Source organism: Colobus angolensis, unplaced genomic scaffold (genome assembly GCF_000951035.1).
Source record: "Colobus angolensis palliatus isolate OR3802 unplaced genomic scaffold, Cang.pa_1.0 Scaffold62, whole genome shotgun sequence".
In the NCBI taxonomy this organism is placed as follows: domain Eukaryota; kingdom Metazoa; phylum Chordata; class Mammalia; order Primates; family Cercopithecidae; genus Colobus; species Colobus angolensis.
In genome coordinates, this window is record NW_012119821.1 from 10,672,180 (window position 1) to 10,697,763 (window position 25,584).

The 25,584-nt window shown below is 34.4% G+C and overlaps 1 protein-coding gene across 3 annotated transcripts in view; it reads right to left on the reverse strand.

The window, feature by feature from the left end:
- Positions 1-4,797: 4,797 nt before the first annotated feature.
- CEP120 (centrosomal protein 120kDa) overlaps positions 4,798-25,584 on the reverse strand; it is a 76,489-nt gene continuing 55,702 nt past the window's right edge. For 2 of the 3 annotated variants that reach the window (XM_011963716.1, XM_011963715.1), the window contains 3 exons: positions 24,262-24,360; positions 11,365-11,510; positions 4,798-6,648 (listed from right to left, as the gene is read on the reverse strand). In XM_011963716.1, the coding sequence (XP_011819106.1) occupies positions 6,414-6,648; positions 11,365-11,510; positions 24,262-24,360 (480 nt within the window). In that variant the 3' untranslated portion in view covers positions 4,798-6,413. The remainder of the gene's footprint in view (positions 6,649-11,364; positions 11,511-24,261; positions 24,361-25,584) is intronic. The other variant, XM_011963714.1, reaches the window with a different exon arrangement.

The window sequence follows — 25,584 nt, forward strand, 5'->3', positions numbered from 1 at the left end:
TCTATCTGTCTATATATGTTTTATTCTGTCTTTGCTATTGATTACATGAAGGCATTGGAGGCCCCCTGACACTTTCATAATTTCTTAATAACAAAGAAATGTGTAAATCTCTTTCCAAGATACCATAATGGGAAGAACAATAGTAATACTTTATACACAACTATGTAAAGTTTTAGACTAAAAAGCTTCCATATAGTTGCTAAACATATACATTTTAGTTGAATGAATTCCTCAATTTATTTGATCACAGTAAATAGGAGATTATTCTCTTTTATCTAGTAGAAGGGCACACACCATTGGGAATTATACTAAATGTGTATATGCACTGAGGGTAGCATTAAAATGCCTACTGCACATATAGAGGAAATTTTAAATTCCGGAGTCATGCCAAAACATACCAGGTTGACAATTGTATCTCTTCATATTTGCACTGCTGGGATCATAGAGATGCTCAGATAGATGTGATAATGACACTGCGGTTCAAGTGACAATATGAGGCAAAAAATAATAGTAGAAGCAGTGGAACCATATGACAATTTTATAGACCTTAGAAAGAAAAAGAAAACATAGCCCAAATGAAAATTAGGCTCCAAGCTCTGTCTCTTCTCCATCTCTTTCTCTTTCTTTATGTCTGTCTATCCCTCTCTCTCTCAGCATATCTCTCTCGCTCTGACTTTTCTAAATAATCTTTTTAAGACAAATTTGGAGTGTCATTGTTCCTGGCGAATATTATACATTGATAAGGAGATGGAAGAGAAAAAAAAATGAGGATTGGTAATAGAGGAGAAGAGATAGGCTAAATGTGAACTTGCAAATGCAATTTTTACTGGCAAAAGGAAAAAAAGTCTGTGGGCTAAATTACTTCTGAAAACTATTTACATGTCTTTTTCCTATTTGATACTTTTATTCTCTTTGTGCAAATTTTACAAATTTCAGTTAGTTACCTAAATAAACTTCTGCCAGAAACCAAGAGAAGACCATTAATCTCATCTGCCAACAATGAAGCTAAATCAGGAACCGAAATCTCCTTCCTCAAGGCAACAATTAAGTGAATACGCCAAGCAGACTGCTACACTATCTTCTCTGATCTAAACCGAATAACTGAAGATGTATACTAATAGTAACACCTCAGATTCTTGATTTGACTTACCATCTGCAGGGCATCGCATTTTGCTCACAATATGAACTGAATTCAAGTAATGTGATAATAGTCTTGAGATTCCAAATTTCAAGGAAACAGATTGAAATTTTAGTAACTAAATCCTTCTTTGCAAATTACTCATAGAAATGAAACCAGTGCTTTAATAATGTTTTTAATCCTGCTCAATCTATTCACTAATATGAGAACTTGCTGAAGAATTGAGCAGTATACTGTAACCTACTAGACACAGACTCTCACTATTGGGTTGACATTCACTAAAATTTACAATTATGTCAAAGTAAGATTTTATAGTAAAGTTTGATTTGCTCTAGCCAAATTTTAATCTAAACTATTGGGGAAAATTCTGCACTCCTCCAGTGCATCTGCATGCTTTTGACTAGTTAACATGTTAATCAAGAAAAGAGCTCTGCTGTCCAACTATTAAATAAGTTATTTGGAAAAGAAAAGAAATTTGTCGACGAATGTGTGAGTGAAATGTTTCCAAGAAGAAATTATAAATGGACCCTATTTTAGTTCTCTCCTATTACGAATGACAGGTTTAACATTCTTAGAAACCTTAAGAATATAATAACATCTTTAAAAGCCTCTAGGGATTATTGTACATTAATATATCAGTCAGTAAATTATTTATCTAAAAATTAATCTTCCTAAACAGATTTCCACCCCTCTTCAATTTGAAAGCTAAACTTCTGAGTCTCCACTTCAGCAACTTCATATCTGAAGAGCCTACATCTGTAAAAACATTTCAAATGAAAACACTAAGACAACCCCCAGAGAAGCAAATAAAATGGGAATTAAGTCTATAGCAGCCTTTCTACAGTTACATTCCTAACAATAGCAGATTCTAATTTGATGCCAAACAGAGGTTATATAACAAAATCAGTGAGCAATCTAATTCTTTTAGTTTCAGTAGAACATTTTGGTACTTCGGCAGTTCTGTCTCTATTTCCCCATTTATGCCAATATGGATGGATTACGTGTCTCCAAGACCTGGAAGCAGAGGGCACATTAGCTAGGAAGAAGCATGATCGTACACTAGAGCAAGTGGCAGAAAAAGGGTACGATGAAACATCTAGGCTCCAAGGGATATGCTGTTAATACAATTGCCAAAACACAAATGTCTAAGACGGATTTAAATTTTCAAGTCATAATTTAAAATTACTCAGCCAGACTTTAACAGGCTTACACAAACCATGTTATTGGTTAGTAAGACCACTAACCGACAGTAAGACAACCTACCACCAGAAAAAGACACTAAGCCTACTTTAGGGTACTAGTAATATGTTTTGGGGTTTGTTTTTTTGTTTTTAATTCTCGCTCCAATTTACATCCATCGTCTGGCCTATCTGTTAAATTTTAAAAACCAATTTCTTTTTTTCTAAATTGTCATTAAAGATAACAAGACATAATTTTATAAAACATGAAGGCATTACAATTCTAAGTTTCGAGGAGTCTCCAACTTATCTTTAGAACTCAGGATTTAAATGTAGCCATTAGTTTTCACTCATTTCAGATTTTGGTAAAGGTGCTATAAACATTCAGGGAAGCATCTTTGATCCATTTCTACAATCAAAGAATGACAAGATGTTATCTTCAGAAATGACTTGACAAGCGACTCTTGTGCAGAAAACTTTCAGCATGAGAACACTGGGTAGGCAGATTTGAGGCACAGTTTGAAGCAAACTTTTAAATTGTGGTAAAATATATAGAACATAAAATGTACCATCTTAATTATTTTTAAGTGTACTATTCAGTGGAATTATTCACAATGTGTGCAACTATTTCCATTATCCAAAATCCAGAGCTTTTTCACCATCTCAAACAGAAACTCTGATCCTATTGAACAGTAATTCCCGTTTCCTCTTTTCCCCTAGTTCCTTTCAGCCCCTGGTAACCACTAGTCTACTTTCTACATCTATGAATTTAAAGCAAACTTTTTTTTTTTTTAAGCAAAAAACAATTCAACAAACAGAACTCCTCCACTTCTACAGGGCCTAGGCAGTCAGACCACAAGTTCATAAACCTGTCAGTGAGGCCATGGGGTCCTATTTTCCCCTGCATATCAGCCGTCAAATTTTTTTACATCTATTTTGACAGGTAGACCATACACAATCTTTTTATTTCTTTATGAATTTAGCAAATATTATCTGAGTGCCTACATATGGCCGGCACTCTTTTAGTTCTGGAAGAAACTAAGACAGAACTGGTCGTTGCCCTCGCAGACCTCACATTCTGGTTGACACTGCTTCATTTATCCCCAAACTCTGAAAAGCATGGAAGAGTGTGCAATTTTGATGAGATACCGATGATATGTGTCAATAACCCCATTTTCAGTATCAGAATTGCTAGAACATTATCCACTTTTCACTGTTGTATTTGGTCAGTGCTTTAGAGGTGATAGATAGAAGAAAAGTTGAACTCTTTTCCCAATGGATGAATATGATGATGAATATTATGCCCTTATGTTGGTCTTCTGAATCTCTGTATCATTTAATTCAACATCCGATAAAACATATAGAAACTAGCGATAGTTTAGGTTTTCTAATATTTTCTCTTTTCAATATCCAATTTGGGATTCCATTATATGAAATGCCCAGAATAGGCAAATCCAGAGAGACCAAAAGATTAGTGGTTGTTAGGGGCTGGGATAGAAGGGAATGAGGAGTGACTGCTAATGGGTACAGGGGTTTCTTTTTGGGGTGATAAAAATGTATAAAATAGTGGTGACAGTTGTACAACCTTGTGACTATATCAAACACTGAACTGTATACTTTAAAATGGTGATTTTATGGTGTGTGAATTGTATCAATTTAAAAAATAAAAAATTTAGGTATTCAATCAAGTTAGACAAAAAGGTAGTGAGAACACATCTTTTAAGTCCATAAATAGCTACCAGAGGGCCCTTCCTACAGACTGTAAAAAACAGGTTGGTCCATTCTGAAGTGGCTGCAAACAGGCAATATATGCTGGGGCAATCTGTGAACTCAGATTCAGGTTGGGCAGCATCTGGACAGGAAGTAGAGGAGAAAATCATCTGGTCAGACGAGACTGTCTCCCCATCAGCAGAGGCCCTAATACATCCTTAAACCACATTCAAACTCCCACATATGCTTGAAGCAACAGGAATTCAGGTACAGATAGAAATTACTAGGATTTATCTGCAAGGGAACTCCTATGTTTATACAGATATGGTATTAGATATACCTGGTAGACATTAAACACCCCTCCTATGCAGTACATGCCTGCATTAAACATGGAAACTAGACTTTTTCCATGAAAAAACCACAGAAATTTTAAAGGTAAATCTGATTTCACCTTAAAATATTTGATGTTTTCCTGTTATTGGAAACTCATTCACCCACCCATGCCCGCACCCACTCATTGATTTATCTACTGCGGTCATACTCATTAACTCCTAGGCAAAATCCGTGTAAAAACATTCGATGCCACTTACAAATGGAATGGTTATTGCTAAAAGGACTACAAAAGAGAATTAAGATTTCAGACTCCCCTAGTTGTAAGACAAAAAATAGTATGTCAACACTTGAGAAAAAAAGACAGTCATTAGAAATAGGAAAACCCGAACACTTTGCCAACTCTGTTTAGAAAAAAAAGAACTCAAGCTGCTCAAGAACTCAGAGATGCACACAATTATGATTTTATTTGTTAAATTACAATAGCCAAAAGAGCTTTACAGAAGGCAAAATGAACTACACATCCATTTTAGAAAAGTCCTTTTTGTTTCTCTACATCAGAGGCCCCCTCTAGTGTTTGAAAGCAGTCTCAGGCAACACACAATGCAATTGCAGTAAACAGTCACAGCATTTTACCCCAGACCTTTCAAAACAAAAGGCATACTTCTGTTCCATTCAAGTGGCACAAAAATCAATGAGAGAAAAATAGCTAATCATAATTAATATTGCAAATTCCTGCTATGATTCACAGATTCATTATCCTCTCATTCGGTAATTTATTATTTACTGCTGGGTTATTTTTTAGAAGATTAATGCTCTGTTAATAAGGAAAAAAATAAAAGCATAGGGACTTTAATTTCCCTAATAAGAAATATATCTCATTTAAAATGACAGAAAATTAATGTTACCATATATCCTACACTCTGCTTTGATGGAAGTTATTGGTAACTTCCTAAAGTATATACTTAATTACATTTAGAAATCAGGACTTTTTAAAGTACATATATTTTGAAATTCAACCTAATCTGTGACTTTGCTAAAACTTTTTCAGTACTCTGTAAAAGGAGGTGGGAAGCGTTGCTTTGAGGACAAATGTTGGCTCTGAAGAATATGATATAAAGGAACTCTTAGAGTTTATACAGACATGGCACTGAATAAATTCAATGACTGAATCTCGTGCACTTTGAAAAAGATTGATTGAAATTAGGGGGAGTAAAAAATAGTTGATTTTCATTCTATTTTTTCAGCTAATGTCTTTATGTGTCTGTTTCCATGTTCTATTACAGAGGGTTTAAGCTGACAGCTAGTATTACTATAACTGGAAAATAAAAACAAATCTCGAATTTTAACACAATAAAACAATGCAAACTTGAGGAAGAAACCAACAGAGAAAACTATATTAAGCTAATACTTCATGTTCTTAAAAGTTATAAGTACACTGAGAATTTGAAAATTCAATAGCTCTTGAAACAAATTTAATCTGTATTAACTTTATTTAAATAAATGACCAATTTGTCACCCAACATGTCATATGGCTTCTCTGCACTGATCTTGCTTTGTTTTCAAACTTGTCACTTGCAAATATTATAAGTTAAGAAAAAAAGGTCATCTAAAATGAGTTAAACTGGTTACAATTGGTTTCAACTTTTAAGAATTTACATTCAAATGGAATAGGACACAGCATTTTTAAAGTGCAAGATATACTCTTTTGGCTCAACATGAAATATTATAGAACTGGAAATTACCGCAGTCATTTCTCCTACAATTAACTTAGTGAAAAGCTGTTTTGAAAGTTAGCCATCAGATTATAAACTATGAAAAACACTGAAAAGTCATTTAAAATGAGTATATAAAATGCAAATTACAAATAAAACCAGTGTGGGAGAGGTAGCATAAAGTAAATAAGATCAAATAAATACTATACAGTAACATACAAAATTTTGCTTATAAAAAATTGAAAATACCATTTTAAAACATCCATTTTCCTCACTTTTGAAGGTTTTACAAAGAAATTAAAATTTAGACTTAGAGTCTCTATAAAGCTTTTCCAAATGTTATTAATTACTGGCATTGCTTTTTACCAAAATCTCTCTGATCTGTCGGTCGAGTTCACTTATTATTCGATCCTCGTGATTATACACACCCGTTCTCATCAAAGTATCCCTTTCTTCTATTAGGCGAGTCAAATAATCATCCAAGCCTTCTTCCAATACACTGCCATGGGGACCATCCTTTTTTCCACTTGCAATCTCTCTGGAATCCTGGTATTGTTTTTGCTCTTGTTGCCTTAACCTGAGAAGTCAAGAACAAATGCCACTCTAGCAACTGTGCTGGTTTTCTTAACATCACTGTTTAAAACAAAATGATTCAATGGTAAAATAAGGTTTCAGTAATATTTTCAGGAAGAAAACAAAAACAATGTTCCACTTGGCTAGTCAACAGTCTGCACATTTATAAAACGCAACTTTAAAAACAATACTTGCTTTTCTAATTACAAAATACATGAAAACTAGATATTTTGGAGCTATGTAAAGAACAAAAAAAATCATCTGTAATGTGATCCCAATTTGAGTAACATTTTTCTGTATTTTCAAGTTTAAAAAATGCATATATATACTTAAAATATGTATGTCTTGAAAAACTTAATGATACTACATATGCAATTCTGTATACTACTTTTCTCATTTATAGTGTGATTTTTTTATATCATTAAATGTTCTTCTAAATTGTTTTATAATATTCCATCATTTGGGGTATCATCATTTAGTCATCCTTTATTATTGATCTTTAGGTTGCTCGTTTTTAAACCTTTGTTGTTCCTGTTTTGAACATATTTTAAAAAATTCATTCAACAAACATTTATTTGTGCCAAACAAGTTTTGGGGATACAGAAGTGAACCAAGAAAATTCCCTATTATGGAGTTGTATCTCTAGTTATTTGCAGAAAGTGAAATTCTATATGTATGTGTGGTTCAAAGGGCATATGCATGTTAAGGTTTTGTATGGATATCTTCAAGTTATGTTTGTTATAATCTCATTTGGGGATGAGAAAAGGAGAGTAGATGCTGACCTGCGATTTGGGTATTTCCAACAGAACACTGTTGGTCAAACTGTCTTGAAAATGGAGCAGTAATAATAATACTTAGTATATTTTGTTTGTTTGAGACAAGGTCTTACTCTGTCGCCCAGGCTGGAGTGCAGCGGTGCGATCACAGCTCACTGCAGCCTCGACCTCCTGGGCTCAATGGACTGCCCACCTCAGCCTCCCGAGTAGCTGGGACTATAGGCCATGCCACCACGCCCAGCTAATTTTTGTGTGTGTGTGTGTTTTTATATATATATAAATATATATATATATAAAAACTATATATATATATAGTTTTGTAGAGACGGCATTTCACTATGTTTTCCAGGCTAGTCTCAAACTCCTGGGCTCAAGTAATCCACTTGCCTCGGCCTCCCAAAGTGCTGGGATTACAGGTGTGAGCCACTGTACCTGGCCTACTTACTAAGTGATAATAACACTAAGTTTGGATATGGAATATGTTTAATTTAGAACATACAATTAAGATATAATTTTGGCTGGGCATGGCGGCTCATGCCTGTAATCCCAGCACTTTGGGAGGCCGAGGCAAGTGGATCACCTGAGGTCGGGAGTTCAAGACCAGCCTGACTAACATGGAGAAACTCCATCTCTACTAAAAATACAAAATTAGCCGGGCGTGGTGGTACATGCCTGTAATCCCAGCTACTTGGGAGGCTGAGGCAGGAGAATCACTTGAACCTGGGAGACCGAGGTTACAGTGAGCCAAGATTGGCCATTGCACTCCAGCCAGGGCAACGAGCGTAAAACTCTGTCTCAAAAAAAAAAAAAAAAAAAAGATATAATTTTATATTTTTCTATATTAGTGGCTACAAAAGTATTTTAATTTGCAATGATTCCGATTATTTTGTCTTGATTGTAAGACAAAGCAGTTGCATCTAAGTTCCTCCCTTTGAGACTGGCTTTTCCGTGGCTTATTTCCTCTGAAGACTAAGTCTATTTCTAAATTTACACACAGGATGAGGGAGAGGGAGAAAGAAGCAGTGAGGAACAAGTCCTGCTCTCACAGACCAGGATGGCCCCAGAGGGTACATGACTGTTGGCAGAACACACTTTCATTTGTTCAGATGACCCTCTGAAACATGAAACTCCTATAATTCCTCACACAAAAAAGGAAACTACAGTCCAAGAAGGATACCAAATGTCTTTATCTGTTCTAAAACAAAAAGCCTAAACAGTGCAGGGCACTGTACTCTGGGACCTGGGTGGGAAACGAGTGGTTAGTGAGACACTGGTACCAAGTCTTTCCATGGAATTTGAGTGATTCATGTGGATAAGGAAGGGCAGATTTCTGAATCGTTGTTTCCCCTACGCTAACTCTTATAGCTGCCTTGGAGGATAGGGTCCTCTAGGTTAATTAATGCACACAATGCCAAACTATGTACCAGAAAGTTTAACCATTTCCCTTCTGTGCATCATCTGTCTATGCATATGGGACAAATGCAATTTTTGCACAACTGATAGATCATCTCTACCAAATCTTTGCTAAAATGCAATTATCAGTCATGATCACAAAAGAATTTTAGAACCTGATGGCTGAAGAAACTCATAAAGAAAACTTTTAGAACATTCCTGACAACTGCTATTCTGGACTCTACAAGCACACTCCCTGCCACTAGGAACATATTACTTCGTAGAACTGCTCTAACTTAGAAAGTTCCTTCTTATATTGAACTCAGTATGCCTCTTTATATTTTCAATAATTGGCTATGATATTGCCTAAGAGGAGAAGCCTACTTACTTCTTCTTAATATGGTAGCTCTCCAGATATGTGAAAACAGTTACCTACCACTTTGCCCAAGAGTTCTCCAAGTTCAATATCCCTCACGCTCTTAACCACTTCTTGGATGGCATGATATATTGCCCCTTACTGTCCTGGTCACATTCCACTGGAAGCTCTCTAGGTAGCTAATTTCCCTTAAAGTGTGCTGCATAGTGGTAAGAACACCCCAGAGGTGATTTCCCAGTACTGAATAATGAACACTACTTCTATGAATGACCCTAACTGTACTGACTCTTCGGTAGCCAAATCACACCATTATTAGTGGCCACAGAAGTTCTCCTAGGCTTCTACATATCAACTGTTTTATGTCTTATCTATCACTTAACTGATTTTTCTTATAGCTTATACAGAGGACTCTGCTTTTGTCTCTAATATATTTAATCTTATTGGTTTCAGTTTTCTCAGAATCCTAATTTATTAAGGCATTAGTAAGATTGTGTATGATCTACAGATTTGATAGGCAACATGGATATCTTTAACCCACCAAATCAGTGCTTAGCAAACAGCAGGAGCTAAACATATATTTGCTAAACTGGAACCAAGAAAGTGCTATATATGACAGCAAAATTTTGGAAGGCAAGGATATTATAATTCATTAAGTTGTAATATCTTCAAAGTCTACAACATGGTAGATACCAAATAAATATATCCTGAATAAATGAGAATAAAAGTACCACAGATTGAACCCTGTTAAGCATGGTAGTTGGAGCTGACCTTTTACAACTGGTATTTCTTCAATTATCTTTTAAATACAATTATTTAATTCAGCTAGGAACCCACTTAATATAGTGACCACATTTTTCTCCACTTCATACATGGAGACATAATAAGATACTGTTGATAAATGTAATGTGTATGCTCTGAACTGTGTCCCTGCCAAATTCAGATGTTGAACCCCTAACCTCCAATGTGATGGTATTTGGAGATGGACCTTTGGGAGATAATCAGGTTTAGATGAGGCCAGGAGGGTGAACTCTCATCATAGGATTAGTGCTCTCCTAAGAAGAGACACCAGAGAGAGGACACAGCGAGAAGGTGACCCTCTAAAACCAACCACATTGGCACCATGATCTTTGACTTCTAGCCTCTAGCACTGTGAGAAAATAAACTTCTGTTTAATCTACCCAGTGTATGGTATATTTTTTAACCAGTCCAAGTTAACTAAAACTGCACTTTGCTCAAACAAAAATATACTAGACCCTTGATAGACTAAGCCAAAAAGTCTTCCCCCAAAACTACCCTCCAAAAAAACTAGAACTCATTTTTATGCTGCTTCCTAGTGATTACTTTTCTAACATGAAACACTGTTGAAGTTGTGATTAAGATGAACACAGCACTACAGAGAAGCCCAGTGTAGCATAGTAGTTAAAAATGCAATCTCTGGAATCAGATTTGAACCCTGGCTCCATGATTTACTAGCTACATGACCTTGAATAATATGTTTAAGCTCTGTCTTTAATCTTCAATCTCTTCATCTCAAAAATGGTGAAAATATCTTTCTCACAAAGTAGCTTTGAAGATTTAAAAAAAAAAAGAGCTGGGCAATACAAGACATTTAAAACGGTTCCTGGCACAAAGTAAGGGCTCATTAAGAGCTATTGTTACAGGTATTAATAATGTAACTAAATTTGAAATTTCTTATACTTTATGTAAGTCAAGACTCAGTTCAATAGTAGCAATAATCCTGAAATCACCACACAAAAATAAATTTTAAAGTAGTAATGCTATAAATGGAAACACAAGAGCTGAATGGACTTCCACAGCTGTATTCATAGCAAAAAAAAAAAAAAGTTTAATAGTCTTTGGCATAGATTTTCTTTTCTTTTTAAATTTGACACAAGGCCTCACTCTGTCACTCAAGCTGGAGTGCAGTGTGGCATGATCACAGCTCACTGCAGCCCAGAACTCCTGGGCTCAAACGATCCTCCCACCATCCACTCAAAGTGCCAGGATTACACGAATGAGCCACAGCACTCAGCTGGCATGGATTTTCTATTGTATATGTCTGTTACATTTTCTGTATTTTTATATACGATCTACTTTATCCTTGAGAGACCTGAAGTTGTACCTTCCCTGAACCAAACTTTGGTTTTTGAAAGAAACACTCTTTTAGTTATTATACCTGTTCAATTCATTTCTTATATCCAACAATTCTTGTCGCTCGGTTTTTACTGTATCTTTTTCCTCAGCAGCCAGGTAACGTAGTCTCATCTGTTCCAATTCTTCCTGCTGTTTTTTAAGACGAGCCATTTGACTTTCTTGTTCCCTCTTGAAAGAAACAAAGAAACAAGCCATATCCTTAATATTAGGAACAAATATTTCATATGACTTTGACTTGTGATTATAATCCTATTTGACAACACCCATGATATAGGCACACACTGCCAATTCTTTTTTTTTAAGAACAGAATCTCACTGTGTTGCCCAGGCTGCAGTGCACTGGCTAGTCGCAGGAGCAATGAAGCACACTAAAGCCACAGACTACTAGGTTCAAGCAATCCTCCTGCTTCGGCCTCTGCGCCCAAGGTGTGTGCCCACCCTTGCACTGCTAATTTTATGAGTTATATATTATCCAGAAAATACCCAGGTAAGTTTTCTCTAAACACTCTATTACTTCTCTTTTACTGTAAGTCATAATCCTTCAATCAGTGATTGATATTAGCTGACTATCACAGGACAATAGATGTTGAAGGCAAGAAAGAGGCAGCTGTCAATACAATGAACTGTCAACACAAAGAACTGCCAAAAGACTGGTGGTAAGAGCAGCATCTGAGAAATCCATTATACAAAGATGCACCTAGAAAAATTCAGTAACTGTCCCTGTACAAATCACTAATTCCACTCCTATGTCAGTAAATATGCCTTTCCACTCTGTTTTCCAGACTCATACAAAAACCTATGCACATATGTTTTTAAACAAAAATGAAAACAATACATTCTAGTTTGCATTTTGAAAAAAGTTTAACAATTCTTCAGGTCAATAGATAAAGTCTTAAAATAAATGAGTAACATTCCACATAATGCATATTCCATGACTTATTCAACCACTTTCTCAATGACAGACACTTTTGTTACTACAAACAATGCTGTAACAGGACCCCCTGTCACCTATCACACAGGTTAGCTCAGGAATCCGTAAGTCATTTTCTTTTGTTTAGGACAAAATCCCAAAGTGGGAAAGCTGGGTCAATAGGTTTCTGTTAACTATTTTTTTAAAGTATTCATTGAATTGTAATGAAACAGAAAACTGCCAAATGACAAGATACATTTTGATATATTTTCACAAAGTAGACCACTCACATACTCACCATCCGGAGATCAGACTTGCCAGAATCCCAGAAATTTGTGTCTCCTCCCAGTCACTAACCATTCACCCTTTCCCAACGATCACTACTACCCTAATTTTAACAACACAAATAAGTTTTGAACTTAATACAGAATCTGTACAGTACGTATTTGTGTCAGGGTTCTTTCATTTAACATTGTTTTAGAGACTCATTGTTCTATGCAGTTAATCATTTACATTATTATACAGCATTCCACTGAATGAATATACAATTTATTCATTCACTGCTGAAAGACACTGGGCAGTTTCCAGTTTTGAATTATAAATAATGCTGATGTGAAGATTTTATACATGTCTTTTGGAACACACTTGTATGCATTCCTACTGGATATATACATAGGCTTCAAATTGCGTGGTCAGAGGATATAAGAATTAGAACAGCCTTAGTAAATACAGGTTTTAGTATCCCTTATCTGAAATGCTTGGGGCCATAAGTGTTTTGATTTTGAAATATTTGCATATACATAACGAGATATCTTGGGGATGGGACTGTCTAAACATGAAATTCATTTATGTTTCACATACACCTTGTATACAGAGCCTGAAAGTAACTTTACACAATGTTTTACACAATGTTTTAAATAATTCTGTGTGAACTGTCACATAAGGTCAGGCGTAGAATTTTCCACTTGTGGCATCCTGTCAGGGCTCAAAAAGTTCAGATTTTGAAGCATTTCGGATTAGGGATGTTCAACCTGTATTTTCAAACAGTTTGCAAGTAGTCATATCAATTCATACTTCCACTTGAGCATTCCAGTGCTTTATATTCTTGCCAGCCCTTGGTGGTGTCATTTTTTTTTTTCATTTTAGCCATTTGATAGGTTACGTAGCAGAATATCATTGTGATTTTTATCTTGCACTATTTAAAGACCAGTGAGGTTGAACACATTTTAATAGTTTTATGACATTTAGGTATCTTTGTTTATAAAGTTCCTATTTAAGTTTTTGGTACTTTACCTGGTTGTCCATCTTCTGTTATTGATGCTTGTAAATATTGGATAAGTCCTCTGTCAATTATATAAATTACAACCATTTCCCAGTAGTCTTTGGCCTGTCTTTTCACTCCTTTAATGTTGTTTTTAATAAAGAGAAGTCCTTGATTTTAACATAGTTCAGATTTTTCTGTTTATTCCTTTTTGGTTAGTGCTCTTTCCTATTTAAGACATTTTTTGCCTGTCTCCGTCTGTTAGATATTCTTTTATGTTACCCTCCTGAAGTTTCACTTTTTCCCCATATAGAGCTAAAACTGACCTAGCAACATTTGCTGAAAAACACCTCTTCTCTTGTTGCTTGGCAGTTACTACTACTTGTCACATATCACCTCCATCCATATATGTATGTTTTTGTTTCTGGATGCTCTCATCTACTTATTCTTGCATTAACACTACACTGTTTTAATTACTTCAACTCTTGTAACAATGTGTTAATATATGATAGTGTAAGTTCTTCTACCTTTGGCTATTCTTCAAAATGATTTTAGCTATTCTTGGCTCTTACATTTTCATATAAATTTCAATTTCTAAGGCTAAAAAAAACCTGCTGAGATTTTATTATGATTATATTGAATCCACAGATCAATTTGGCCAAAACCAGTGTCTTTAAAATATTGATTTTTAATCAATGAAATGGTTTACCTAATGATGTAGGTCTTAACTTTTAATAATAGTTTACAGTCCTCTATATGCTAAGACTAACATATTTCTTTGATTGTACTGCTAGATATTTGATTTTAGATGCTACCGTAAATGGTAGAGCTTTACAATTTTCATTTCCTAATTACTCTAGTAGACAAATAACATTGATTTTTACATATTGACTTTGTTTCCAGCAAACTTGCTAAACTCACTTATTCCTAATAGGTCAGTTTAGATACTTTTTAGCTTTCTAAATACATCTGTGTTATCTGCAAATACAGGTAGTTTTACTTTCTCCCTTCCAAATGACACACTATTTCTTTTTCTTGCCCTATTACACTGGCTAGAACACCTCCAATACAATGTTGAAAAGAAATGGTAATAGAGGGAATGTTTCTCTCATTTCTGATCTGAGGAAAGTTTCATTATTTTAAGAATTTTTTTGTAGGCTTTATGTAAAAACTCTACTAGATTAACAAATTTACTGTCTAGTCTTAGTTTGTTAAGGAATATGACTTTTTCTGCAGCTATTGGTATTTTTTTCTCCTTTACTCTTTGAATGTGGTAAATAACCAACCTTGCATTTGCCTAATAAATAAACTTTGCTGTAATGCTTACAAGTTTAATATCTTAAACTTGTTATCTTTAATGTTTTAAAAGACTGGCCAATTACTTTTGTCCTTGTAGGCTTTTAGGATCAAGGTTATGCTAGTCTCATTTTAAAAAGGTGAGAAGCGTTTTCACTTCCCATTTTCTAAAATCTTTGTGTAAGATTAGTGTTATTTCTTCCTAAAATGTTCACTAAAATTCAAGTGTGAAGACATATGGGTCTGCAGCCTTCTTTGTGGGCAGGTTTTTTATTACAGATTCAATTTCTCTAATAGCTATAAGACTATTTCTATTTTCTGTTTCTTGGTGTATCCATTTTGGAAGTTCTTTTTTCAAATTCACATGAAATTGTTCATACTATCCTCTTACCTCTGTAAATGGCTGAGATCTGTAGTCTTGTCTCTTTTTTCAATTCCTGATATGGATAGTTACTGTCTATTCTTTTTGTCCTTGAATACTTGCTAAGGGGGAGTAGAGGGGTCCTTTCAAAGACATGACTTTTGGCTTTATTGATTTTTATTGTACTTTTCCCCTCATTTCATTAATTTCTATTCATCTTATTTCCTTGCTTCCACTTTACTTTCTTGTTCTTCTACTGAGTTTTTGAAAGGAATATTTAGAGAACAGATTTATTCTTGTCTTATTTTCTAAACACAACTGCGGTTATACATTTCCCTCTAAGCACAGCTTTCACTAAATCCCACACTTTGATGTGTTTTATGTGCACTATTTTTCAATTCAAAATATTTTCTAATTTTACTGTGGTCTCCAGTTTACCATGGGTTACGAGAAGTATACTACTTAATATTCACTCATTTGGGCACATTTCGTATTATCTTTTTACTTCTAGTTTAATATCACTGTGGTCAGAGAACATATTCTAAATTACAATCTTCTGGAATGTGTTGAGAATTGTAGTTTAATCCAGCATATAAGCAACTTGGTTAAATGTTCCATGTGCACTAGAAAATAGTGTATATTCTGGAGTTTTTGGATGAAGTGTTCTAGAATATACCAATGGTTAGTTGTGCTGCCCAAATCTTCTACACTGTTACTTATTTTCGGTCTGTTTGCACCATCAGTTCTCAGGAGAGTTATGGTAAAATCTTCTATCATTATAGATTTACCTATTTCTCTTTTAAGCTCTATTAATTTATCTAATTTGTTGCTATGTTACCAGGTACAAATGTAGAATTGTTGTCATCTTCCAGGTGGATTAACCCCCTTTTATAACTATGAAAACTTCCTTTACCTACAGTAAAATGTCTCTCACCCTGAAGTCTGGTTTGCCTAATATGAAGTATTACTATACCAGCTTTCTCTTAGTATTATTGTAGTATATATTTTCCTTCTGTTAGAATTCAACCATCTTATGTTCTTATATTTAAGGTTTATCTCTTACAAAGCATATTGTTAACTTTTTAAAATTCAGCTTTTAAATATCTGTCTTTAATGGGAGCATTTGGTCCACTTATATTTAAAGCAATTGGTGATATATATAGATTTAAATCTTTCCATCTTATGATTTTCTATTCATTCCATCTATTTTATGTTCCTTCTCTCTCCCTTTAATGAAATAATTTGTCATTCAATTTTCATCCCCTATCTTGTTACTAAATCATTTTTAACTCTTCTTTTAGAAATATGTATCCCTCACTTAACAGAATCTAATTAGGACTTTTGCATCTTCAGATAATTTAACATACTTTAAACATTTCACTCTCTTCATATCTTTGCACTATTTTTGTCATAACTTTTAATTCTATGTATATTTTAAAGTCAACAAATACTCTTATTGTTTTCCTACAACCAATATCCATTTACAGTTAGCCTGATATTTATTTCCATTGTTCTTTACTCTTCTGCATTTCAAAGCTTTCATTTGGGATCATTCTTCTTCTTCTGCCTGAAGAATCCAAGTATTTCTTTTGCTTCAGATTTGCCATGACAAATTCTGCCAATTTTTGTTGGTCTGAAGTCTTTCCTTTATAAATAATGCTTTTACTGGGTAACAAAATTTTAGTTCAGCAATTGTTTTCTTTGGTACTTTAGGGATGCTATTTTAGTAAAGGCTTACAAATTCCTTTACTTTTGTTAAAAAGTCATCTGTCAGTCTTATCATTGCTCCTTTGAAGGCAATGTATCTATCCACCCCTGCTCCCAACAGCTTTTAAGGTTTTTCTTTGCTTTTTGTCAATTTTGCTGTGATGCATCTAGGTAGGTTTACTTTGTATTTATCCTGCTTGCAGTTCATAGATATTTTTGAATATATGCACTGATATCTGTTTTACTTTGGAAAATTCTTAGCCAGTATCTCTTTAAATATTGCTTTCTCCCCATTCTTTCTCCAATTACACACAAGACAGTCTCAAAATATACCACTTCTCTAATACATTTCTTCATCAGATCACCTATTTTCTACAGTATAATGATGGTAGTATTTCAAACTTCTTGTCTGATATTCCAGAATCTGAATTACACTTGTTGATTAATTTCTACTGAGCACAAGACATAAACAGGCACTCCACAGATGAAGAAATGTAAGCAGCGTGGCAAAACCCTGTCTCCACAAAAAAAAAAAAATTACAAAAATTAGCCAGGCATGGTGACGTGCACCTGGAGTCCCAGATACTTGGGAGGCTGAGGTGGACGACCTGAGCCTAGGAGGTTGAGGCTGCAGTGAACTGTGAATGCACCACTGCACTCCAATCTGGGTGACACAGTGAGACCTTGTTTCAAAAACAAACATAGGAAAAGATGCTCAAAGTTAGTTATTAGTAACTACAGGAATGAAAATTTAAGCCCCAATGTGACACTACTTGGGGCCAACCAAACTGAAAAATTTAAGACATCTGACAATAGCCAACTGTTTACAAAAATGTGAAGGACAGGAACGATTATATGCTACTCTTGGGAATTGCAAATTAGTACAACCACTTTAAAGATAATTATGTAATATTTAGTGAAACTGAAGAAATGAATGTCCCCCAGTACCAGAAATCCTACTTTTAGATATAAATACTAGAGAAACTCTTGTAGGCACTAACACATTCAGGGTTCTCTTATCCTGGATAAAATTGTGCAATATTTATAGAGAATGATTGTATGTATATGAAGGTTCAAAACACACAAAACTAAGCAACGTTGTTTGCAAATAGTAGACTTTTAATATATCTTATGTCACGAAATTATGAAAAAAAGCAAAGGAATAATAAATATCGAATTCAGGATAGTAATTACCTCTGGAAACAGAAGACACAGTTGAGAAAGGGACACAGAGGGCTTCTAAAGCATTCATAATGCTCTGTTTCTTAAACCAGGAGGCAGGTGGAAAGAGGAGAAGAACCTCCTTTGAAATGTGTATTTCATTTTAAAGGTATTTAAAAAGAAAAACATATCTGGACAAAAATGCACCAAACTGTCTTCTTTGGCTAAGGAGAGGATTACTGGTGATCTGTAGTGTCTATGTTACATGGTGTTACAAATTGAGTAAGTATGACTGCAAGCAGGAAATAAGTAATAAAAGTTGATTATTAGCTTTACCCTGTAAAACTAGGTTTTTGATAAAATTTAACATTTTCTAAAACATAAGAAAACCCTTTAAATGCTTGGATTTTTGAATCAAGAATAGGGCATTAATAATAATCACACACACACACACACAAATTAGAGGTTAGTGAAAGAAGTCCTCTCCAGTGCCAGGTGCTCTGGGTTAAAGGCTCCTCAATCAAGTGAGTATAATCTTTATTTTGCCTTGGCTGCCTATAAATCCAGAGAGGAGATGTAAACATACATACACTAGACTAAACAGCGGCTAAAAAGTGGCCACTACTTACTCTCCCACTCACACATACCATGTAAGTCTGTGGGAAAAAACTTACAACTAAACTAAGGAACTCAAGTAAAGTTTTCTGAAAATAACCCAGAGCTGACAAGTCAGTAGGAGGGCCTGGATGGTTTCAAGACACAGTTTTTAACCAAGACTTGGACCTCCAACTGTTTTCTTAAACAAAGATTTACATCCCATCCTTGGCTAAATTACTTATAAATTAATCAAATTAATTACTCAGAGTAGATAAGCAGGAGGCTGGACAAGATAGTGCTGATGTCAGCCAATGAAGTCTGTGTTGTTTTAACTAAATATATCAGCTCAGTTTTAAACAGATCTACTGTGCACAAATATGGTAACAGACCCACAATCCTTCCCAAAATATTACTTCTCTTTCCTGTCCTGGGAACATACATACCTACTTTGAATATATCTGACATAAAAATGTTAAATTGTCTACAACAAACTCATACTTCATAACAATGCTTCATTTATTTTTTTAAAAAGGAAGCTTTATTCTACTTAATGATATTCTAAGGTGTCAAGAAATGTTTTTAAGTAAATATGCAAATAGGTTATTTAGAGCACAAGTAGGAAAGCAGACAACTTCACTTGAGTATTTGTAGACCAATGCAATTCAAGTATTTCTTTTGGTTTTAAAATATTTCTATAGTATATCTTGAAGAAGAAAAAAGGAAACTAAATTACCTCTTACAAGTCTAACAAGTAGAACTTTTAACTTTGTCCCATGATATCAAACTTAAGGGTATCACTTCCTTGTTTTCTAAATCAGGACTCATTTTATGTTATGCTTATTTATATTTTACAGCTGTTGCCTTCCCAGTTACCAAAGAACAAAAAAGCTTTCTACTGGGAAACAGGCTTTTACAGTTGCGAATCAAAAGAAAAGATTTTTTTCTAAATAATTAGAAGGTTATAAAATAGTTAGAAGGTTGTATTTTTTAATTCACAAATTTACTATTCTGGGTCACCTTCGAGTAATGGAAATCTCTGTTTAAACATTCTTCTGGCAATGGGCACCAAGCATTAGGTCTTATTTCCAAGCTTTACCAGCTGGGTTTTGTCATTAACATTTATTAACAATCTAAGATATGGCTTTCACCATCTAATCCGTACTACACAAATGTTTTGTATGGCCCTCCAGAGGGTTTTGATGTGACAAATTACTGGCAGAGATTACAGCCCCGTGGCTATTCACCAGAGGCAATGTAAAATTAACATGGTACTAATCCAATTTAAACAAGAAGTTGCACAAACAATCTTCTGAACAAAACCAGATAGATGATTCCAAAATTATATTCAAGCACAATAAATGTGTTTTTAATAAAAAATTTAAGGAAAAAAACTGAGTAATTTTCACACACATGAAATGTGCCTATTTGATGAAGTTATTAATTTTAATCTTACTAAAACAGTTAGGGGCAGAGCACAACTCACTATGGTAACCCCAAGGTCTATTACTTTTCTTCTTAAAGTGTTGCATCTCAGTGTAGTCTGCAGAACATCAATGATTCCTAGTGACCTCAAAATGTGTTTACAGAGGTGCCTCTAAAGCAGAAAGTTTGTGGGATAAGGATTAAATTGGTTTGCAATGAAAAAGCAATGAGCATCTCTGCACTCAAAGAACTTTTCTTTCATGAAGTATAACTTTCAGAATTGAACCACTAATTTAAAACTTTGTTTTCCCTTTTCTTTACAAAAGGTATCTGAATGTTTGTGATATCCTCCTTATTTGAATAAAATAGCTAAAATTACTTTGCAATGCTTTTTGGGCAAGAGGGTAGGAAATACACAGGAAGAAGGTTAAATAAAAAATGGATTAAATGGAAAAAAGATCCAGAAGATAACAAAAGTGTATGAGGATGCGTGTGTTAGGAAGGAGGAATTCTTACATTGGAGCCTTTCACACTGAATCTTCTTTTAAAGGAGACTCCTTCAATACCCCAGTGTAAAACTAATCAAAAGCCAGGAATTTGGGGGATTCTATTCAGAACACTGTTTGTTTACTCATATTTTTTGAAACTACCTCAAATGGTGAAAAACTTAAAGAATGTAATCTATAATATACACACATGAACATGACAAAGTAAAAAGTTCTTGCATAGACACTTATCAATAAAAAAAGTCAATTATAATGAGATTAAGTTTCAATAATTAATGATTATTCAGTTCTGCACAGAAAATGCCCTAACCAATAGCTAACAGTTTTCTCCCTTTTCAGCTGATTTGGGTAATGTGTAATGACTGTTCACTACTCAGCTTCTTCAATGGAAGCACTATCTTCCACTTCTTCCCCATCTACTCTCCATTTAAAAACTTGAAATGATTTCCTATCTAGTAGTGTTATTTGAAGCATTTTCTCTTTGAAATATTTCTCCCTTAGCTTTGAGTGACATATGTGGTGATAGCCCCTAGTGGTCCCCTTGTTTTTCTAATACTTGCTGACTTCATTTACATTTCTCACCACCCTGCTATATTCTAAGTATCAGTCCTCCTAGGTGAACTTTAAGTTCCACATGGGAGCAACTGCTATATCTATAGCATCCCACTGTGCAAGGTGCATAGCAGGCTCTCAATAAGCACTTGCTGAATGAATGAAAGAATGAACTAACTACAGATCTTTCTTCATCTCAACGTACTCACATTCCTTTATACTCAAACTTGGGAAGTTTACCTACTGACACTCTTGCACATCTGTACATTTAGCCCTTACATACTTTTTCCTTCTGTACAGTTTTCTACAGAACGTCTAACTATCACTGCATAACAACATCCCTCAATTATACACACTTAAGAATTCTGACTCTCAGTCACACAGCCCTCTAGTATTTGTTCTGTTCATCAATATCCAAAGCTACTGTCCAATTAGGTCCCCACTGACTGAACGCACCACCACTACAGAATGGCTTTATGGCTCATCTCTTTTTAATAAGTTATGTACCATTTACTGAGCACATACTATGTATCAAACACCGTATTAAATACACACTTTAAAACCACCCGTTTAATTCTCAGAATAATCTGTGGAAGAAAATTTCTCGTTGTTTAAATGAAGAGACTAATCAGAGAAGTTAAATTACCAAAGTCAGAGAGGTAGAACCAAAATTCAACCTAGCTCTCTTGACTCCGGGGCCATGTTCTTAATTACTATTTATGCTGCTTTTGATGGAGTTTATATCTTGTGACCTTTAACAGCCATTCTCATATTTCCTTGGCCCCAATTCCACAGGGACTCCTCTCTATTATACTATATGCAACTTAAATATCTTGGCAGCAGGACCATATATTAGCTGCTTCTCTCTCAAAATCACTTTAATTCTCATTACCAGACCTGGTCTCTCTTGTGGTCAATGATGCCATTTTCCTTCTTAGGCTATACCAACTCGCCTAACTCAGTACTCTTGTCAGAGTGGCTAATTTTCTTCTAGAAATTCTTTCATTCCTTGACATCAATGGACTAAGACCGTAATATCATAAAAGGGAAAGAAGCCTGAGGCTGGATTCCTCAAAAGCTTTCAATGGTAGGTCTATCACTTAGTACCTATGTGATCACATGAAACTTAACTTCTTCAAGTCTCAGTTTCTTCATCTGTTAGGCTGGTGCGAAAGTAATCGCAGTTTTTGCCACTTTCACTTTTGCACCTCTACCGTTTTACTTTTGCACCAACCTAATAAAACGGGAATATTACCTGCTATATAGGGATCTTTGTCAGGATTAAATGATAAATTCTGAAGGGCTTAGTGCTACACCTGGCACAAAGTAAGCCTTCAATACACGCTAATTGCCCTACCAGTATCATCATAATGATCTTCACATTTTCTCTAGTTGTTATTTCCTTCATTAGCTTTCTTTTTTCTTTCTTAGACACAAGAATTCCAAGTTCTAGCTGGCACAACTTTAAACAAAGGACTCCTTTATGTCTATTTTTAAGCCCAATCATTCTTTCTAACTGGTAGCCGAATTTCATTCTGTAAAAATTTCATTCTGTAAAAATAAAACATCCAAATTTGCAAATCCTATCTCCTTCCCACCCTCCAAACAGCTTTTTCGTAACTATATTTCCAAAACTGGACCAGACACTGAAGCTTGGGCCCTTGGCATCATCTTTGACAAGAATCTTCTTGTTGCATTCCTACTGCTACTAAAGTTCCAGCCCTTATCACCAGAAATGACTTAGAAAACGGGTCCTCCTCTGTTTTATAAGAACAGCCTATGCTTTCCCACTTCATGCCTCTTTGCTATGATCATTCTATTCATTATATTCACATTTCCCCCACTACTTTCCTAAATCACAACCAATTCCTTTATTAAAATCTTAAGTATCTATCTCCAGAGGCCTATCACAAACACCTCCTCTCCTATGACACCTTTCCAACTCCCAAGTACTCTATATGGTCTGCGTCAAGGCTCTTACTGTTAGGCAGTAAATTTTATATTTATGGTTGTTTCTTCCTTACTACTAAATTGCCAGCTCTGTGATGGAAAGGCCAATGTCTTGAATAGATTTACACCTGGTATAATACTATTTTATACTTATTATACATGTAAGACACTGCTTTCAATACAGGAGACTCTTAGTACTACACATAATGTCTATCCTTAGTCCTGTCAGTATTAACATAGTCACATGGCACATTATTTTATATCTATATCTACCTGTCTTCATTTGTAATGCTTACAATCTCAACTCCTCTGTCATCTATGTTAGGGTAAACTATCTACCCTAGTTTTTAATTCTCATGTAGACTGGTAGTACTCTATGAAAGTGGTAAGCATTTAGTATAATAGCATAATGATTTTTAATAGTATTTGACAGTTATGGAGACACATTAAGAAAAATACAAACCTGAAAGACCCTATGTGTGAAATTTCATTCAGAATAAAACTGACACATTAAGTAAAAGTGCACTTGGAATAAACAAACCATTATTACTCTCTAAAAGATTTAGGTCAGTTAGGGTGAGATTCAAAATAAAAATCTTATTCATAATTTCTTCAAATGATTCAGATCAAATATGTTCAAAATTAAGACTAAGTTCTTCTGAAGCATGCAGCATTTGTTGATTAGTAGCAGGAAAGAAAAAAATATGTAACAATTCAGAAAACTTCTATCAAGGTTTTTAAACTCTTTAAAAATCATGCAAAAATTCCCTGTAATTCCTTTTCTTTACTGAATTACTGTGTCTTAAGAATAACATTTGAAATATATTCTTAAACTTGACAAAATGTTCAAGTTATCCTTAAATTTCATCATAAAAGGCACTCCCAGTGGAAAGTTTAATCCTAAGAAAGAAAAGAGTGGTTGTTTTATAAGTGAAAGTAAAATAAATTATTCCCAGTTTTTTCTGGGGAAAGGGATAGCTGGCATTTTTTTTTTTTTAAAGACACAATTGTTTCAGTTTCTAACTATAAAAAAGAAAGATCTTGCCTTTATAACATATTTTTATAAAAACCTCTAATCTCAAAAAATAGCAATATTCAAATGCAGACATCTGAATGTAACAGATATTGCCAAACATGCGAATTTGCAAAGAAACAAGGGAAAAAGATATAAAAAGAATAAGCTATAAACTACATACCTGTTTAAGTCTGGCAAGTTCTTTCAAAGCTCGTCCCCACTGCTGCTTGTAATGCAGTTTAGACTTAGTTGCAGATTCCAACTTTCTTTCAAGTTCAACCTAACAGTGATTAAAATCATATCAAGTGAAACACTATACCACTGTGTACAACCACTGAAAGATAATATATACAAAGAGTCTGGCTTAAGAAAAGAGTTTATACAGTGTAACATACGACATCATCTAAAACTGTTATATAATTTACTATAAATATTATGGCACATGAACATTTTCTTGTTTAAAATATAGTCTTATTTTTATTGCCTGTCTATCCTAAAAAGAACTGAATTAGTCTTAACCTCCAGACAGTTACTATAAATGTATTTAAACATATATATTATATAAAGATCATGGAGTGAGAAATACATTCATTTTTTACAAAAAACAGTTCTAACTGTTAACATTCCAATTTAGCTGGCACTCTAAATCTTAGAAGCCAAATTTTCTTTTTGGAGGCCTATCTTCATATGGAATTTTGTCTTATGAAGACAGCCAGTAGAGATGCTTTTATAACTGTATTTTGGCAAAATTGTGAAACTCTGAAAACAGTGAAATGTTTTATCAGAAAGCAGTTTGCTAAGAAAGAGTACAAAGTCAAAAATATTTTAAGAATGTTAACATAAAGCCAAGAGTAAGAAAAATAATGTTCCTTAATAACACACATTCTATTTTCTATTTTTCCTCAAATATATAAAGAAAAACATTAAAGTGATTCAATTAAAAATATGATTATTTATACTTGCAGCAGGCAATCTGTTGTACATGAACTGAAGCCAACTTGGCTATGTTTTGGAATGTACTCCGTGTTTCAAACCAAGTACCAAACAAATTCATGTAGCCAACAGATAGTTTTACTATTAAGTGATAATGTAATAATCTGCCTGAACCAGTCTAATTTTTATATCAAGTCTAGTTTTTCCCATACATATAGCTTGTAGTATTTTACAGGAAAACAAAAATGAAGATACTGTCCAAAAATTCCAACTTCAGAAAACTCATATGAAAATAAAATGAAAGGAAAAGCAGATGGCCAAATTCCCTTCACAAAAGTGCAGAACATTTTCTGCAGTAATATATGACTACATGGAGTCAAGGTCTTTTCTACTTTACAAATCCCTAGTGCTTGGATTTAAATGTGTTGACATTTCACAACTAGACTCAAGCATCTTAAGTTGAATAATACTGCTGAGATTATTGAAGATGATCTCTGCTACTTACGCCCCAAAGATGTATACCGGCTACTTGTTAATTTAACAAGAGGCCATACCTCAGAAGAAAAGAAAA